This window comes from Schistocerca cancellata, chromosome 2 (genome assembly GCF_023864275.1).
Source record: "Schistocerca cancellata isolate TAMUIC-IGC-003103 chromosome 2, iqSchCanc2.1, whole genome shotgun sequence".
NCBI classification, from domain to species: Eukaryota; Metazoa; Arthropoda; class Insecta; order Orthoptera; family Acrididae; genus Schistocerca; species Schistocerca cancellata.
In genome coordinates this window covers 499,715,889-499,737,081 of record NC_064627.1, presented here as the reverse complement: position 1 = coordinate 499,737,081, position 21,193 = coordinate 499,715,889, and the positions used below count along the sequence as shown (strand labels likewise).

The 21,193-nt window shown below is 40.1% G+C and overlaps 1 protein-coding gene across 3 annotated transcripts in view; it reads right to left on the bottom strand.

Moving 5' to 3' along the window:
• The window catches only part of LOC126162044 (peroxisome biogenesis factor 1), a 371,455-nt gene that overhangs the window by 282,596 nt on the left and 67,666 nt on the right, over positions 1–21,193 (bottom strand). For all 3 annotated transcript variants that reach the window (XM_049918280.1, XM_049918281.1, XM_049918282.1), the window contains 2 exons: positions 449–738; positions 252–370 (listed from right to left, as the gene is read on the bottom strand). In XM_049918280.1, coding sequence (XP_049774237.1) covers positions 252–370; positions 449–738 — 409 coding nt within the window. The remainder of the gene's footprint in view (positions 1–251; positions 371–448; positions 739–21,193) is intronic.

Below are 21,193 nucleotides of genomic sequence, written 5' to 3'. Positions count from 1 at the left end.
GTCCACTCCACTTTCTTCTTAAGAGTACCTACAGTTTTATTCTAACTATGGAGAAATCCCCAAACATCCGGTTATTGTTGGACAATTTCAGACAACCCACAGAGAATACTGCTATTTTTCTTGTGTCATATGGCACTGTCTAATCTTTGATAATTGCAGAAAATTATCATCAGCAAATGTGGAATACTTCACATTTGTGGAACCTAATACCCTGCATAAAATGAAACAGTGTAATTGAAATTACTACATACCAACAATAAGTATGTTTTGTAGTATCAGATTTGGCCACATTTCTGGAGGCAATGAACTTCCTAAATGCAATCCAACCTCCAGCGTAGTTAAACCTTCATTTAGTATATCCCTCTGCCACCTGTAGAACAATAGCAGTAATAAGAAGAAAACATCACACTAAAGTAGAAAAGTGATAATTACTATCAGCATTACTTACTCAGCAAAAATTCTATTACTTTTTGACAAAAGTTTACTTTCATCATCTTTTTCAGTCTCTGGTGTTCTCTCACAGAATTCAGTAACCTTCACAGCACACTTCTTCATAGATTCTGAGTTTAAGATACAGTACTCCAATGTGTCAGGAATAATTTTTACCAATACAGTCTTCTTTGGCATAATAGCACTTAGAGGAAATAATGTCTCAGAATTTAGAAGAATGCCATGTTTCTTGCTGTACTTCTGTACAAATGTCTGAAATAACTTTGGCGCACTTTCATCGCTTTCTTCCTATAAAGAAATAAAAAGCCACTTGCAACACTTTTGATTGTATTATTAAAAAGTATAATACAAAACTACATGTTCATCTAATTTTTATTATTCCACGCAAATAGGACATACTAAAAGCAGCACTATAAAAGAATATATGGAGTACCAACAGATCTAACAAGTGCATGGTAATTTGTATAACAGACAAAAGAAAACGATTAACATAAGAAATACATGTCATGAATTATCATTTTGACTACTTACAAAATAAACATGTAAATATGAGAACTAATGTCTTTGAAGAACCAATGCTCATCACCAATAACCATATACAGTATGCTGTGTATATAATTACTTAAATAAAAGTAATTTATGTCCAGACAGGCTATCTGGTATTTACTTCAATGAGTCATAGCTCCAAGAATTGTAGCTACAAGTACTGAATATTTAAAACAAAAAATAATAAATAATATTTTCTCTAGAATGAACTGTTTGTCAAGAGTTGCAGATGTTTAGATGCAGCATGAAACAACAAAATCTTATTGATCTGTCCCACACCATTACACTGCTTCCAACAAATTTTACCAGCAACACGACACACACAAATACACCACTTAAATGCAACATTGTGTGCCAGGTGAAGACATGATAGCAAAATGTCGGATCTAGTACTTATGATTAAGCTGTTCTCCTGAAAAAAGCTTAATATTAATACTACTGTGCCTTACTACAAATGGCCCTATTGGAGTTTAAGTACTCGCATCGTCCTCCAACTTTTGAACTAACTTATCCAGACATTCAATAGGGGAAACTAAAATTTAATGTTGATTCTGACTCTACGTACAACTCTGCATTTTTCAGATGTACAAAGCAATGCAGAGATGAAAATGTAGTAAGTAAAAAATCCTATGACCAACAGAATTTAACGCTGAACCTTTGGATTTGTAGTCTGAGACTTACCCAATCAGCATCACACTACACCATCTTGACCTACACCATGTAAAATTGGATAAACAATGTTTGCAAAAAGTTGCTTATAATGTGTAAAATGTGGATAACACCAATCTCTTAAATAACAACTGTTCAAAATTATGTTTTTTCAGACCACTGAAGATTTTCAGGAGAATAGAAGAAAAGTGTGTATGCCAGGTACTTCAAAATCTTTTTATCTTAGTCACAGATTTTTGTCATGCAACACAGAAATTCAAACTTGATTATCAAATTGAAGAACCAACAGCCCATACGGAAAATGATAGACTTTTATTATTAACTGATATTTTCATATCTTCATCTAGTGCTGTGAGAACATTTAAGCTATCACTTTCAATTCCTGATTAAGAGGACTAGGTCAGTCAACAAATTATTATTAATAGGAACACGGTTAAGTTGGCTGGATACCTGAAAATACAGGGTGAGCAAACCAAGCTGTTCACCTCAAATATTTCTGGAACATAATTTTGTTTTCATCCAGATGAATTGTGAAAAGATCCTTATAAAATGACATTCTTCGATTCTTATTAAATGACATTCTTCGTTATATTGTCACATCTTAACCAGACACTAGTCTGAATCCGAAAACAAGAACATCAATCAAGTACAGCAATTAGTACTGAAAGCACATTTATTACAAACACCAATGTACATTCAGAGGAGAGGAGAACAGAGACTCCTGGACAGAGAACACTGCTATTTATATGAACAGTGACTATTCCAGAATATACAAAGATTACAAACATAAGAACTTTCAAGAACCTTTCAGAAAGGATAAATACTAAATAACAATTAATTGCTGGTTTGAACTGATGATCAGCAGTGCACCAGCCAGTGATGCTAACAGTTATGCCACACTGCATGCAGAACCAGCATCATTGCTCCATCTCCTGGAAAAACAGCCACCTGCTAATTCAGAAGTTTGTCAAATGACCTCATCTCACTGGATGGTCTTTGTGTTATAGTGCTCTCGATCTTTCTCCTGGGCACCAAGGGTCTGTATATGAGTCAGCTGTCTTACTTCTTTGGTCCTGGTGATGAAATTCCACATAATCGTCCTGAGTACCATCTGGTTGAAAAGGAACAGCATGTCCAATGTCATTTCAGTCCCATGACTGTGGCACAGGAAGAAAAGTGTGAAAACTGTAGTGTCCTACTTCACTATGTTACATGTGAATATCACGACAGGCAGTACAGTATTTCGGTCTCTCACTGTTCGACATCTGTTTACATTGAGAGCAAGTTTGCCAAACTCTTATTAAGCTGTTCTGTAAGACCATTCATTTTTGAGTGATAGGCACTTGTCATGCTGTGAGTGATGTCACAATGTGAAATTCCCTCTGATACTAGTATCAAGTGGACATCTTTTGCATGATCAGAGATTATCACATGGGACACTCCGTGCTTCAAAATGACATCTTCTACAATGAAACTGCAGTTTCTGGAGCTTCAGCAGTCAGCACAGATTTGATGACAGCATAGCAGGCAAGGTAGTCAGTGCAAACTACTATCCACTGATTCCTGTTTGTCAACTTTGGGAAACTCCCCAAGAGGTCTATTCCAATTTGGTGACATGGTGCTGCTGCATGTGGAATTGGTACCACCAGCCCCAGAGGTAACTGCAGCACCTGCTTCCATCACTATAATTCCTTACAGTGGCTCACATATGAGTAGTGTCTAAAATATCAATAGAGACCTGACAAGTGATACATGTGTCTCATTGTATCAAGAGTCTTCATGAATCCCAGGTGACCAGATGTTGGGGCATCAAGAAAAAACTTCAGGATAGTTGGCCATATATGATCTACGATGATGATCAACCATTTCAACCCCACTGGATCATAGTTCCCCTTCAGGGTGGCTACAAAGAAAAGATTCAAAAAGTCTTTGATTTTGAAATTTTATTTGTATTTCAAAGACAACTAAAGTTTAATTGTTTTCTAACTGTCAGTAACCAAATATGGTACAAAACTCGCAAAAATGGTTCATTTTTAGTACACTGCCATAGTTGGCATTTTATAAGTAATTTAACAATATTATAAAATCTGGCATGTTGATAGACACACAAACAAACACAAATGTACACACAAAATTCAAGCTTTCGCAACAACCAACGGTTGAATTTTGTGTGTATGTTTGTGTTTGTTTGTGTGTCTATCGACATGCCAGTGCTTTCGTTTGGTAAGTCACATCATCTTTGTTTGTATATATATTTCTTTTAAAATCTTCTGATTCTATTATTGTATCTTCTTTTTTCTGGTGTTCAGTTTGTCCTGGTACTTTTGAACGCAAGTTCCGGTAAGAATGAATTAAATATTTTGGAACAACTTTTTTTTCTGTCATTGTTCCAAAATCTTATATTTATATCCACTTGAGTTTGACAGATTTCATTGAGTGATTCATCAAATTCTATAACAAAATGATTCCCTCAGTCTATATGACAGAGCAGTCCCATAATGAATTGAGTACCAATTTTAGTTTGCTGTAGTTCCATTCTACTCACTATTGCTGGAAAAAATTTATATATTTTTTTCCCACGTGGAATATTTCCCTCTCTCTCTCTCCTCTCTCCTCTCTCTCTCTCTCTCTCTCTCTCTCTCTCTCTCTCTCTCTATATATATATATATATATATATATATATATATATATATATATATATATATATCGACCTGCCAGCACTTTTGTTTGGTAAGTCTCATCATCTTTATATACAGTGGGAAGTATCCAGATAACCCGGATAGTGTAACACTGTGCCAAGATGTGCTGGCCGTGCACTAACACCAACCTGTCAGAACTCCGGAAATGGGAACTTGCCCTTCAGCATATCCACTCTTCTCGCTATCCGCCAGGCCTCAATCTCCGCTAATTTCTAATTTCAATTTGCCGCCGCTCATACCTCACCTGTCTTTCAACATCATCTTTGCCTCTGTACTTCCGCCCCGACTGACATCTCTGCCCAAACTCTTTGCCTTTACAAATGTCTGCTTGTGTCTGTGTATATGCGGATGGATATGTGTGTGTGTGCGAGTGTATACCTGTCCTTTTTTCCCCCTAAGGTAAGTCTTTCCGCTCCCAGGATTGGAATGACTCCTTACCCTCTCCCTTAAAACCCAAATCCTTTTGTCTTTCCCTCTCCTTCCCTCTTTCCTGACGAGGCAACCATTGGTTGCGAAAGCTAGAATTTTGTGTGTATGTTTGTGTTTGTTTGTGTGTCTATCGACCTGCCAGCGCTTTTGTTTGGTAAGTCTCATCATCTTTCTTTATATATATATATATATGACTTACCAAACAAAAGCGCTGGCAGGTCGATAGACACACAAAATTCTAGCTTTCGCAACCAACGGTTGCCTCGTCAGGAAAGAGGGAAGGAGAGGGAAAGACGAAAGGATTTGGGTTTTAAGGGAACCTTACCCTCTCCCTTAAAACCCAAATCCTTTCGTCTTTCCCTCTCCTTCTCTCTTTTCTGACGAGGCAACCGTTGGTTGCGAAAGCTAGAATTTTGTGTGTTTGTTTGTGTGTCTATCGACCTGCCAGCGCTTTTGTTTGGTAAGTCTCATCATCTTTCTTTTTAGATATATTTTTTCCACGTGGAATGTTTCCCATATATATATATATATATATATATATATATATATATATATATATATATATATATATATATGGTGTTACAAAAAGGTACGGCCAAACTTTCAGGAAACATTCCTCACACACAAATAAAGAAAAGATGGTATGTGGACATGTGTCCAGGAATGCTTAATTTCCATGTTAGAGCTCATTTTAGTTTCATCAGTATGTACTGTACTTCCTCGATTCACCACCAGTTGGCCCAATTGAAGGAAGGTAATGTTGACTTTGGTGCTTGTGTTGACATGTGACTCATTGCTCTACAGTACTAGCATCAAGCACATCAGTACGTAGCATCAACAGGTTAGTGTTCATCACGAACGTGGTTTTGTAGTCAGTGCAATGTTTACAAATGCAGAGTTGGCAGATGCCCATTTGATGTATGGATTAGCACGGGGCAATAGCCGTGGTGCGTTACGTTTCTATGGAGACAGATTTCCAGAACGAAGGTGTCCCGACAGGAAGACGTTCGAAGCAATTGATCGGCATCTTAGGGAGCACGGAAAATTCCAGCCTATGACACGCGACTGGGGAAGACCTAGAACGACGAGGACACCTGCAATGGACGAGGCAATTCTTCATGCAGTTGACGATAACCCTAATGTCAGCATCAGAGAAGTTGGTGCTGTACAAGGTAATGTTGACCACGTCACTGTATGGAGAGTGCTACGGGAGAACCAGTTGTTTCCGTACCATGTACAGCGTGTGCAGGCACTATCATCAGCTGATTGGCCTCCACGGGTACACTTCTGCGAATGGTTCATCCAATAATGGGTCAATCCTCATTTCAGTGCAAATGTTCTCTTTACGGATGAGGCTTCATTTCAACGTGATCAAATTGTAAATTTTCACAATCAACATGTGTGGGCTGACGAGAATCCGCATGCAATTGTGCAATCACGTCATCAACACAGATTTTCTGTGAATGTTTGGGCAGGCATTGTTGGTGATGTCTTGACTGAGCCCCATGTTCTTCCATCTACACTCAATGGAGCATGTTATCATGATTTCATACGGGATACTCTAGGATACTCTACCTGTGCTGCTAGAACATGTGCCTTTACAAGTGCAACACAACATGTGGTTCATGCACGATGGAGCTCCTGCACATTTCAGTTGAAGTGTTCGTACACTTCTCAACAACAGATTCGGTGACTGATGGATTGGTAGAGGCGGAACAATTCCATGGCCTCCATGCTCTCCTGACCTCAACCCTCTTGACTTTCATTTATGGGGGAATTTGAAAGCGCTTGTCTATACAACACCGGTACCAAATGTAGAGACTCTTCGTGCTCGTATTGTGGAAGGCTGTGATACAATACGCCATTCTCCAGGGCTGCATCAGCGCATCAGGGATTCCATGCGAGGGAGGGTGGATGCATGTATCCTTGCTAACGGAGGACATTTTGAACATTTCCTGTAACAAAGTGTTTGAAGTCATGCTGGTACGTTCTGTTGCTGTATGTTTCCATTCCACGATTAATGTGATTTGAAGAGAAGTAATAAAATGAGCTCTAACATGGAAAGCAAGCGTTTCCGGACACATGTCCACATAACATATTTTCTTTCTTTGTGTGTGAGGAATGTTTCCTGAAAGTTTGGTCGTACCTTTTTGTAACACCTTTTTTTTTTTTGCAGCCAACTAAAATTGTGTACTCAATTCATTATGGGACTGCTCTGTCATATAGACTGAGGGAATCGTTTTGTTATAGAATTTTAATGAATCACTCAATGAAATCTGTCAAACTCAAATGGATATAAATATAAGATTTTGGAACAATGACAGAAAAAAAAGTTTTGTACATAGTATATAATTAAGAATTGAGTACAAAATTTTAGTTTGCTGCAGTTCGATTCTTCTCGCTATTGCACTATTGCTGAACATTTTTTTTTAAATAATTGTGCGTCACTTCTTGCTGAGAGCACTGACTTGTCAGTAATCAGTGTCTGAATACATCAAAGTATTTCTGCATGGCTTACTCCTTCTCTGAGAAGAAAGGAGCTGACAGTATTTTGTGCTTTCTGAATTTGTGGTTCATTTTATTCACATATGACTGGATAAGAAATGGTCAATTTTTCTGAAGAATCATGTTTTAATTGCATCAGTGCTAATATGTTGTACACGAGTTACAAAGCTTTGAAGAGGAGTTGTATATTTGTAGATTTTAACTTTGCTAATATATTTTAATCCTTTAGCATAACTTTTGACAACTGTTATACCCAAATTACTTGAAAGAAATGTCACATTGCGAAAGCTTGCATTTTGCCCTCTCAGAACTGTTTCTATTTTATTCTATCCAAAACCCCAAATTTGGGTCACTCTATCAATAACTCCGAAAGTGTGCTCTCATGCTAAATGCGATTGTCTGAAATTAAAAAAAAAAAATAATAATTTTAAATTTTATTCAACAATATAAACAATGGAACAAATGACAGATGGCAGTAACAATGATTTTTGAAAGTGTACTATATAGTCTTTCTCAGAAGCAGTACTTATTTGTAATACAGAATATGAAACTAAACTAGTGGGTCTATACAGTCAAGAAGCCTCATGCCAATAGGGAAAAGTAGAGCATGTACTCAGATTTTGATTATTGAACCAGTATATTGTACATAAAAAATAAAGTACTGTACCTGTATTAGTTGGAGAACACTGCTAAATATACATAATACATTCCACAACTCAAAGTTTCCATAGTTTATACTACAGAACAACAAGCACGAATACAGGTCTCAACAACTGCAATATTATCTCAAACAATAAAGTGCAGTAAGCTTCCAGCTGCAGTCCAAAGATGCCATGCTATATGGTGAAGATCATGCAGGCACAAAGGTCTGTGGTAATTTAAAAAAAGCAAAGACATTGGGTAGTTGGAAAAAAATTCCCAGGTACATTGTGAAATTCCCTGATATTTTCATGGTATTTCCCGTTTGCATGCAATTCCTTGATAATTCCCAATATTCCCAGTTTTCTCGGTTTGTGGCCACCCTGCTGTTATACGATTCTCTTTTTATTAATTGGAATTCTCCTTTGGTTGGTTCCTCATTCTTCAGGCTTCTGTGGTTATAGCAAGGCTGGATCTTCCCTCTCTTCAGCAGCAATGTCATTTAATGCAATGATGACTGAGATTTCATTCAGACTGCTGTGTCCCACCACAGGATTTCTCGAAAGCCAGTCAGTATCCTTATGTTTGCATCCATTTTTGTGTCAAACTGACATGAATTCCCGAAGCCTCGGTGCCCGACTCGTCAGTTGATGAAATATATCTTTCAGGCTAGTCATCCCACATAAAAAATGGTGGCCTGCCACTTGAATGGTTTTCCAATGAAACAGGACCCAAACAACTGCAATGCATTGTTTCTCAGTTGTGGAATAGTTCACCTCAGACTTGGAGAGTAGTCTGGAACCATAAGCTGTCACCTTGGCACCTTCCATCATTTGTACTTGAACTGAATCTGTCCCATAGAATAGGTATGAAGTTCTGTCATTCAAAGCTAGGATGGGAGAAAATGTTAGCACATCATCAAGCACAAGCAAAATCTCTTTCTTGCATCTAACCCCAGGAAAATTTGGTATCTCACCACCAGTAGTTCTTGCAAGTTATGTGCCTTGGTACAGAATTCCTTTATGTACAACAGATAGCACTTCTGATGAAATTTCTCACATTACAAGTATATAAACGAATCTGAAAATCTATGACTGCTCTTATTCTCTCTCGATCAGGGTGAGCTCCATTACTATTCCCCATGTGCCTCTAGATTTTTATTTCTGAAGTGGCAAAAAGGCACTTCTTTGGATTCAGACAGAAGCCTGCTGCCTCAACACACTTCAACACAGTTTTCAGGTAGCTTCGATGTCTTTCAAATATCTTTTTAAAAAAAAGATTATGTCACACATATAGCAAAGACATGTCATCTCTTTTAAGCACAGAAGCATTGTCGAATGTGGCTGGAGCATTACGTAGTCCAAACAGCATATCCTTGAACTCATACACACTGTCAGGAGTTGTGTAGGCAGTCTTTTCCCAGTCAGCCTCATCAGTCCAGATTTACCAGTAGCCTGTCTGCATGTTCCTCATTGAGAAATACTTTGCTCCTCTCAAGTAATCAAGGTTGTCATCAATGCACAGCAATGGATAGACATCCTTTTTTGTCATTAAGTTCAGTCACTTGTAGTCAGAGCACAAAAAACACGTGCCATCCCCCTTCTTTACAAGGACTACAGGAGCAGATCGAGGACTCTCTGAATGTTCAGTGATCTCCTCCAGTTCCTGCCAGATTATCCATTGTCCAGTTCACAACTCTCTACATGAGTACAGCCTATGGTGAATGATAATCAAGTTGATCTGTCTTTTCTCCATTCTGCATCTGAAAGCATTTGAATATTGTTGCAGAACAGCTAGCACTCCCTGATGTTGTTCCCAGGTCAAGCTCAATCCTATTGGCAATTTGATAGTAGCTGCCCCCATGTTGTCTGTGCTGATATTAGAGTACAGTTCTTCAACAACTGTATTAACCTGCCCTTCCTGGACTGGTTCAGCTGTCTGAGTTGTAGCTGCTCTTGACAATAGGTGATCCAAAGCTCTCCTTGACCGCTTACAATACTTATGATCGACGATGACATGCAGATTTCTTTTGTGAGCCAGTGTAGCTTTTTGCAATCTATATACATAGGTTAACTAAGCATCTGTACTGACAGCTAGAGCTTCTGTCACTGATTTCAGTAAGTTAACAACATCTTTTATGGCAAACAACCACTTAGAGCAATCACTGTAATGAGTGTGTGTCAAAATAGCTTCGTCAGTTTGGAGTTCTGATCTTCCACAATCTATGACTGCTTGTGACGCTTGCAAGAAGTCCTAGCAGAGAATAATGTTATGATTACATTCTGTTAAAATAACACATTCAAAGCAGTTTCTTCTGTCATTGGTAATTACTCTTGCTATACCTGTTTTTGTTAGCTGTACAATTTCCCATTTGAAGCCTTCAGCACAATCGCTTTTGTATCACAGTCAGTCTTCTTTAGTTACGGGTGGTAAGCATCCAAACTTACAGGAAAAGAAACCAGTGATTCAACTAGTGCCCATACAAGTCTATGATGACATTAACGAGACTTCCTGATATCTTGGTGACATTCATCCATTGCTTCTTAGATAGTCGCCTCACTTAGATTTCCTCAATTCAGCAGCTAAGCAAGTGGCTTGTTCCTCTGTATGGCAACATGATAGGGAGCAACCCCATCTATGGTGCAGTAATTGGCCTCATCCTACAGATCAACTATAATTGTCTGCCAGTCTTGGGGCGTAGTAATCATCAAACACTAGTCATCTTTCTCTGCAGTAGTGTACAAAGTGTCCCGGACATCCACAGAGAAAATATACTGGTGTGTTGTCCTCTGACCTCCAAATGTCTGTTGTTCTGTGGGGCGTTATACTCGGTGGAGGAGTTAGTTGTGCCTGCATTGGTTCAGTGCCGGGTTGTTGTTTAACAACTGTGGTTTAAGTCTAAGTTGGCCAAGTCTATTCTTCCTGGCATGTTGTAATGGTGGTTCTAAAGATCGATACACATGATCTTCAAGATCCTCTTAAACTTCAGATGTATGAGTCGACATTCATGGCTGCTATCTCTTACTTACTTAGTCCACCTGTTCTGAGTGACATAAATTGCTCTCTCTCTTCTCTGACAACCTGGAGTACGAGGGAGGGTGAGGACATGGTGGTCTTCAACAACAGCCATAGGGACCATATTTGGGAGTCAGTCATATCTCCTTTTCTGTTTCATTTCCTTGATGTGCTGGTACCACTTGATGAATTTCTCTGGTGTTGGGACATTCTTTATAATAAGACTTTGGCACATTTTCTGCGTCTCCTTTTATCAAGTATGCGAGTCTGTCAGGCTCTGTTATACTATGATTCTCAATGTGGGATAGGCCCAAAAACAATCTGTTATTAGGAGTGTGTAGTTTACCCATGACACTGGGCCTTGTTCTTCAACTGTTCTTCTTCTATGAGGAATTGCTGCAAATTGTCACCAAATGTTTTCTTCAGTATGGCCTGTAATTTACCCCAGCTGTTGAGATTCTCAAACCACTGCTGGGCTGTGCTATACACATAGTAGTAAACATTTGCCAAACATATCACGTCATCCTATCTATTTTACTTGGCAACTTGACTGACTCCTTTCACCCACTTCATCACATTCTAACCAATGTCCCTGGTAAACACAGATGGATGTCTGACATGCAGCTGACTTACTGCTGTTTCAGAATCCATTTGTCTCTTGAATATATGGACTGTGGGAATGGTGTACTGCTTGTATTACAGTTGCTGTCCATGTAGGTCACAGCTTTTACATTGCCTAATTGGAGCCATGGTGATATAAATGTTTTGAAGTACCTGATGTCTCCACCAAACACTGTCATGTAATAAACAGAATCAAGTCGAAATCAGAAAGCAGGGTTGTTCGATAAAGCACAACACTTAGAACAGAAAGCATGTTCATTACGAACAGTAATGTACAGCCAGAACAGGACAGAACTGAAATCCTACCAAGAGTGTTGCTATTTATACAAACATCAAATATTCCAGAATATACAAACACAAGAACTTTCAAGAATCTCTGAGAAATGTTAATTACTAAATAACAAATATCTGTTGGTGGTCGAGTTTGAACAGGTGACCTGCAGCACACCAACAACTGACACTAACTGCTACACTGCACTAAATGCACCATAGCTAGTAGTAATATGAATTACAGAGGTATTGGTATCAACTTGGGCCTACAGTAGTTTGTACTGCTGAACAGCATTTAACTCTTCAAAATCTAGCTATTAGTTTTTGGAGAAATGATGTATTTAGAGCTTTTGATTTATATGTTTTGAATTTGATATCGATTGCTTACTTATGCAAAAGTTCACATTTCACAACAAAATAAGAAAAATCGTCACGTCAGATAACGAGGAAGCAGAGTATTGGAACACTATGATATTAGTGTAAAAGGAGTGTAGAGGAAATTAAGCATTCGTTCTACTGGTGTCATTCACATGTGTTGAGCGTTGGTGAATTTGAAAAAATAAATGTTTTTCACAAACCAAGAGAAACTAAGTATGCTACTTCTTTATGAAAAATGCAGAAGGAACATGGGGAGAACAGTTAAGTTGCATGCACAAAAGTAACTCAATGGACAAAGGTCCAACAAGGATCATAATTCAGCAAATATTGAAATATTGCTATTGGAAGAACACTGAAATACTATGCAGAGCATAAAGAGTGAGGCTGAAAGAATAAAATAAATGTCCTGGCAGTTGTTAAACTACATGTTAGCTCCAGAGAAACTGAAAGTGCCTCTAGAATAAATCAGCTCAGTTTCATAAACATTTTGCATGCAAACAGCTGCCATCCATATCATGTCACTTCACCAGCAGATTGACCAGCGAGACTGCATAAGACAAAGGAATTCTATTGCTCAGTTCTGGTGCAACATCAAGACAAAAGATTCTTTCTACAAAGAATTCTCTTTACCAATGAAACTACCTTTACAGATCATGGAAAGCTGACTGAAATAACTATGCTTTATGGGATCACTGGGGATTCGTATTGGGTGAGGCAGGTTCATCATCAGAAACAGTGGAGTGTAAATGTTTGGGTGCAGGATTTTTAAAGATTACATGATTGGTCCTTACTTCATTCAAACTTTATTAACCAGTAAAAGATATGCTCAATCACTAACCAAAGTGCTAAAGGCTCTCCTAGTGGAACTACCCCTTAGAGTACATAGATATTGTGGTATTAGCATGGCGTGTACCTGGCTTACTACTCACACTTGTGACTAAGGAAGTGCTCACCCAGCTCTTTCCTGGTTGATTTATAGTGTAAGACAGCAATCGGTTTTTTGTTCTAAACAGGTAAGTTCTAAATACAGTTTCTCCATAATTGCTAATCACATTTTGAAAAAAGTAATGCTACTGAATTCATTTCTTTTAGAACTGTGACATTAGCAGCAGTTATTACTATAGTTGCATCTGAAAAAGTGAAGTCAACACTAATGTTTCTGTAATTAATATAGCTAGTAAACATTTTAGGAATACCTCAGCTGAAAAGCTTTGCTGAATCACCCTGTATATTATCTACAAAGAAATGATTGTTGGAATATGAAAGTAGATCCAGTAACAATGAAAAATCTGTTTGTCAACAAAATTGTTTATGTTACCTCAACTACTGGAGGAGTGTTAAAGTGTGCGGCACTTGATTCCCACAAAATAGTCACTTTGAAGAGAAGCTCCCAACAAAATGCCTGGTTCAAGTTGCATATGTATTTTAAACCTTTCATTCAAAATAAAGATCTAACAATTTGGTTCTTTCACATGGCAGTGCTCTAGAATATACGTCCAACCTCTCTAGACAGCAATGATCTTGACCCTGTGACTACTTGCCATTTTTATAAGTTAACAAGCAGCTGAAATGATTATGATCTCCTATGGATGAAGAGCTCCTGCAGGAGTAAGAACAATGGAACAATGTATGTGGACACTTACTGGAAAAAGCTTGGGGGAAAAAACCCTTTGTGCAGTCTACAGTTAAAGTGATACTCTGTATAGTGTGCAATGGAACTTATTAATGGAACTTATCTAGGAAAAGGGAAATGAATTTGTTTTTCTTAAAAAAAAACAAAAAAAAAAAAAAAAAATCGCAGAATCCTTTAAACATCTCTATCATTCATCATAATCATATGGTTATAATAGAAGGAAACATTCCACGAAGGAAAAATACACTCAAAAACAAAAGATGATGTGACCCACCAAACGAAAGCGCTGGCAGGTCGACAGACACACAAACGAACACAAACACACACACAAAATTCAAGCTTTCGCAACAAACTGTTGCCTCATCAGGAAAGAGGGAAGGAGAGGGAAAGACGAAAGGATGTGGGTTTTAAGGGAGAGGGTAAGGAGTCATTCCAGTCCCGGGAGCGGAAAGACTTACCTTAGGGGGAAAAAAGGACGGGCATACACCCGCGCACACACACATATCCATCCACACATACACAGACACATCATAATCAAATACACAAGCTATTTTGCAACTTTTGTTTGATTAATACACTCCTGGAAATTGAAATAAGAACACCGTGAATTCATTGTCCCAGGAAGGGGAAACTTTATTGACACATTCCTGGGGTCAGATACATCACATGATCACACTGACAGAACCACAGGCACATAGACACAGGCAACAGAGCATGCACAATGTCGGCACTAGTACAGTGTATATCCACCTTTCGCAGCAATGCAGGCTGCTATTCTCCCATGGAGACGACCGTAGAGATGCTGGATGTAGTCCTGTGGAACGGCTTGCCATGCCATTTCCACCTGGCGCCTCAGTTGGACCAGCGTTCGTGCTGGACGTGCAGACCGCGTGAGATGACGCTTCATCCAGTCCCAAACATGCTCAACGGGGGACAGATCCGGAGATCTTGCTGGCCAGGGTAGTTGACTTACACCTTCTAGAGCACGTTGGGTGGCACGGGATACATGCGGACGTGCATTGTCCTGTTGGAACAGCAAGTTCCCTTGCCGGTCTAGGAATGGTAGAACGATGGGTTCGATGACGGTTTGGATGTACCGTGCACTATTCAGTGTCCCCTCGACGATCACCAGTGGTGTACGGCCAGTGTAGGAGATCGCTCCCCACACCATGATGCCGGGTGTTGGCCCTGTGTGCCTCGGTCGTATGCAGTCCTGATTGTGGCGCTCACCTGCACGGCGCCAAACACGCATACGACCATCATTGGCACCAAGGCAGAAGCGACTCTCATCGATGAAGACGACACGTCTCCATTCGTCCCTCCATTCACGCCTGTCGAGACACCACTGGAGGCGGGCTGCACGATGTTGGGGCGTGAGCGGAAGACGGCCTAACGGTGTGCGGGACCGTAACCCAGCTTCATGGAGACGGTTGCGAATGGTCCTCGCCGATACACCAGGAGCAACAGTGTCCCTCATTTGCTGGGAAGTGGCGGTGCGGTCCCCTACGGCACTGCGTAGGATCCTACGGTCTTGGCGTGCATCCGTGCATCGCTGCGGTCCGGTCCCAGGTCGACGGGCACGTGCACCTTCCGCCGACCACTGGCGACAACATCGATGTACTGTGGAGACCTCACGCCCCACGTGTTGAGCAATTCGGCGGTACGTCCACCCGGCCTCCCACATGCCCACTATACGCCCTCGCTCAAAGTCCGTCAACTGCACATACGGTTCACGTCCACGCTGTCGCGGCATGCTACCAGTGTTAAAGACTGCGATGGAGCTCCGTATGCCATGGCAAACTGGCTGACACTGACGGCGGCGGTGCACAAATGCTGCGCAGCTAGCGCCATTCGACGGCCAACACCGCAGTTCCTGGTGTGTCCGCTGTGCCGTGCGTGTGATCATTGCTTGTACAGCCCTCTCGCAGTGTCCAGAGCAAGTATGGTGGGTCTGACACACCGGTGTCAATGTGTTCTTTTTTCCATTTCCAGGAGTGTATATTATTAGTCCCTGCTCTCATTCTGGTAGCACCGATTTCAAATTTTTGTTGTTTATTTTTATTCCTTTTAATCAGGCATGCTAATGACAACATAGTTCTCGAACAATTCCCTAGCAGTGTGCACTTGCTCAATATCTGTACACGATTGTAAATGGACCACCTACCCTTACAAATTTAATGACTGCATAGGTCATAGAAACAAATTACTAGTTCAAGTTCTATTATCAAAATATATATGATGGAAGAAAGAGAATATCTTAGGGAACACATGCAATTTCTTCACTGATCTTGCACGAACAGTATGAGAGTGATTTGAAAAGTTCACAGAATCACCATGAGAGGTCAGCACTAGTGCAACAAGTTGTTCAGGTGATTTTCATTGGACTGTTGCCTATAAACATACGGCACGTGGTGTGGTAGTGATGTAGCTCTGTTGTTGTTCCCAGTTAGTGATTTGCAAACATGGAAAAAATTGAGATTCGAGCAGTGATTAAGTACATGAAGAAAGCTATGTAAGCAAAGGACATTCATGCCAATTTCCAGAATACACTTGGGGGGGGGGGGGGGGCTCTGCCCCTTCATATTCAACTGTTGCCAAGTGGAAAAATGAATTTAAATTTGGTCAGGAGAGCTTAGATGATGATCCATGCAGTGGATGACCAAGATGTGTCACTACTCCAGAAATCATTGCAAAAGTCCACAAAATGACATACATAGAGTATCACCAATTGAAAGTGCGTCAAATTGCTCATGCCTGCCAGAGGTCATCTGAAAGGGAATATCACATTTTAACTGAAGAATTAGAAATGAAAAAGTTATCTGCAAGATGGGTGCCGCGACTCTTGACGCGCGCCTGCACACACGGCAAAATTACACAAACTAAGGTCTGAATTGCCTTATTCACCTGAAATGCTCCGTCAGACTTCCATCCCTTCACAAAACTGAAAATTTTTCTTGTTGGATGAAGATTCACTTCAAATGAAGAACTGATAGCTGAAGGTAACAACTATTGTGCAGGCCAGGAAGAAACTCATTTTCAAGATGGGATCAAGGTAGTGGAACATCACTGGACCAAGTGCATTAATCTCCAAGGAGGCTACATTGAAAAATAAAAAAGCTTCAGTGATGTAAGTACTATTTTTCTATTCCGTTCTGAGTACTTCTCAAACCACCCTGTATAATGCTAACTCTTATGATACAATGTCACAGACAAACTATCTATATACATAATACATGTAACATGAACAGGCCCCTGAAAAATTTTAAAGGCCTACTCCTTAGATTGAAATTCTAACCATCCAATTTCAAGTACTGGTATTTCTGAGACTTTGAAGTGAAACTGCTTTTCCAGCACATTCTTCATTCTCAGCACTCACCAACCCTTACCTTTTATTAAATCACTCTGTCTCTTGCTTCAGCTGATCCACTTGCTGTCTGCACTTGTTATACTTTCTTTACCCCTTTGACATCAATTTCTAACAAGGATTATATTTTCTGAAGCTGGAGATTAAGTCATTTTTGTCATTAAGAGTTTTCTGCCAATTATTCAGTTTCAGGGAAGTAAGTGTTTTTCTCTGAACCCGTCATAGAGCTTAACCTTGAATAATACTGCTTATTGTTTGGTGCAACCCACAATTCTCATTCATAAACACTCATTAACAATCTTTCATAACTTAAATCAGCTAATAATGTTTAGTCTTTGACTATGGAATTCTGGATAATATTCAATCAACAAAAATTACAGATCAGTATACTACAATATTATGAAAAGGAAAGGTGCCACTCACAATATAGCGGAGATGCTGAGTCGCAGATGAGCACAACAAAAATACTATCACAAATTAGCTTTTGGCCAGTATCGCCTTCCTCAAAAATAGAAGACAGACTCACACATACACACTCACGCAAACGCAACTCTCTCTCTCTCTCTCTCTCTCTCTCTCTCTCTCTCTCTCTCTCACACACACACACACACACACACACACACACTGCCGCCACCACTGCCATTTGAATCTACTGCTGAATAAAGCTTCCTAGAAACTCCTTAATCTAAACACATCCATCTTGTGCATGGAAGTACATTAGGGCAACATTTAGGGCTCATCTCTTTGAATCTAAAAAGAATTTCCTTGGTCCACGCACCATTCATTCGCACGGTTGCATGTACTGCCAACCTCCATATCTTAACCAGCAGAAATAAATTTGTACTCTATGTATAGCACTGTTGGCTCATATTGCCATAAATTCAAAATTCTTTACTCACAACTACTGGCCATTTATTCATTACAGTAAAACTATTTTCTGTGACTGGCTCCAACGAGACTGAACACAGTTAAGCACTGAGACAATGAGAGAAACAGGATGAATCCAAGTACCACTGCACAGCCCATTCCTCTTGAACTACACCAAGATGGGTGCAGATTTCAAATGTGACAACCGCCGTTCCCCCAGCCCCTCCACACACACAGATATACAGGGTGTCTCACCTTCCTCCGCCACCTCAAATATCTCTGGAACAGCAATAGATATTCCAAAATGGTTTTCACCAGCACGAAAGTACAGCAGGGGCATAGGAAACCAAATACTATGCGAAATTTTAAAACAAACAAATACTATTTTCAACACAAACTTGTGTATTTTTAAATGGACACCTCCTATTATTTCATATGCAATCTATAGCATGAAAATCACAAAAATAATGGCGTTGGTTGCTTCGCAATACGTCAATTACATCCCAAGAAATTGCGTAGCAAAGTTGACGCTTGAAATAAATGAAGCGCACAGCTAGTGCACGTCCTGAGACTCAATCGTGCACTTCACGTTGCCTGTGTCAGGGGCTCACACAAAAATAAACTAGTAACACATCCAACGCAAAGTTATGTCTTTCAAATTGTAAATGTATGTTTATTCTAGCGAAATGACAACTAAAGCTACAATGAGAGATAACACACTTGAATTCACTTTGCTAAACACATTTACTAGTGCTCTGCCACCCACAGAAACTGTATTGTTGTGCATTACATCCAGCTTAGAAAATACAGCCACATCTTGACTAATGAAACTTTGTCACGTCAACATATGTTTGAAGTGCCCTCCGTTTGCATCAATACACATTTGCAGATGGGTACTGAGAGAGTGTTGCACAAATTGTAAAGTTCCTACAGGTATTGCTGCACATGTCGCAGTAATATGATGTTGCATATCCTCTACTGACATTGGGGGTCTCTGTCTCTCACTGCGCCCCACAGAAAGAAGTCTAGTGGGGACAGTGCTGGCCATCACACCATACCTCCCCGTCCCATCCACCTATTTGGAAATACCACACCTAGAATGTCTGTGGAAACTTTTTCATTGTGTACGGGACATCCATCATGTTGGAACCACATCGATAGACAAGTTTCCAGTCTTAGATCCTCCATGAGGAGCGCTAGTGTATTTTAAAGAAATGATGCATAGCACTGTCCGTGCAATGTTCCATGGTAAAAATAGGGACCTACAATACAGTTAGCAACAATACTGCCCACATTCCACTCTCTCTGATGAGCAACTTGGTGAATCCAGTGGGGATTTTGCACAGACCAGTAGTGCATGTTCCGCACAGTCACATTACCATGATTCGTAAATGAAGCCTCGTCCGTCAACAATGTGTTGCTTAGGAATACTGAATTACCTTGCAACTGTTGAAGTGCAAAACAACAGAATGCAATGCGAAATTCAAAGTCATTCCCATACAGTTCTTGGTGCAGTGAGATATGGAACGAATGAAACCGATGCCGATGCAAGATTCTGTACACACTACTGTGGCTTATTCCTACATCTCGTGCAATTTCTCGTACACCCACCTGAGGATTGTGCGCTAAAGTAGCCCAAACAGCAATTTCGTTTCCATTGCCGGATGCTGGTGTTGTACATTGACGTTTTGTGGGAGCCCAGCTTCCTGTCCCCATGAGTGTCTTGCAGATGTTGCCAATGTTTCGGCGTAACGGACACTGCCGATTTGGGTAGCTTTCAGCATACAGTGTCACAGCTGTGGTTGCATTTCTGTGACATTCACTATAAATTAAAATAATATCTGGTTTTTCTTCATTACTGAAGGCCGGCATATTGACTAGATGACAGCAAATGTAACAAGCCACAAGAAAACAGGTTTTAATGTGGCAACGTATGTGAATTACGTTACAGTATGAGAGCAGTTCAGCAGACCAGATTAGGAGACACTTGTACACTGAAGGTAGAGTATGCCATGGTGATATTGGTATGTTTACAGCAGGATACAGGCACCAGTGCAGGCAAGCCCTGCTCTGAGTACAGTACTACATGTGACGCATTACGTCAGAAACTGTGACGCCATTGCTGTCCTTTATAAGCCATATATTTCAGAACTTAGGAGGTTTCGAAACATGAACCCAAGTGTGTTACCACTAATTGTACATCTAATTGTCTTTTCGAAACAATAAACATTATGCACAGGACATCCATCATTCTGATACTGCATTATTTGACACATTATAAGAGGTGGACTGATTCAAGTAAGGTACAGCTCAAGAAGGGGCTAAACTATCCCCCTTTATGAGTGCCACCAATGAAATATGGGCCAATGATGTGTTGTCATACAATACCACACCATACATTAACACTCCACTGATGTAGTACGTCAATCACATCATGATTACCAGTAGTGTGAGGTGCACGCTCGAGTCTCAGGACCTGCGCTAGCTTTGCGCTTCATTTATTTCAAGGGTCAACTTCGCTTCGCAGTTTCTCATGATGTAATTGACATATTGCAATGCAACCAAGGCCATAAAATTTCACATAGTATTTAGTTTCCTAAGCCCTTGCCTTACATTCATGCTGGCAAAAACTGTTTTTGAATATATATTGTTGTTCCAGAGATATTTGAGGTGGCAGAGTTAAGTGAAACACCCCGTATATGTGCCATTACAATGTGCTTGCTGAGCACACAATGACTGCAGTGGAAAGAGGCATGAATTCAAGAATTGAAAGGGATGGCTGGGAAAGGGAGGGGGGGGGGGGGGGGAGGAGAAAGAAGAGTGGCTGATGGCTTGGGTGGAGGCAGCGAATAAGCAGAATAAGAAAGTGGGAGAGAGAGGCAGCAGGTGCACAGGCTAGGATGCATGAACATCAGAGTCAATGAGTTTATGCAGAATATGATGATGATGATGATGATGATGATGATGTTGTGGAAGAGTGGATTAAGAGAACACGCAGTACTGAGAAAGAGGAGACTGTTGGGTCGAGAGTGTGTGTGTGTGTAGTGGGTTAGAGGAGAGAGAGACCAGGAGCATTACAGGAGTGTGATGTATTCTAACACCATAATA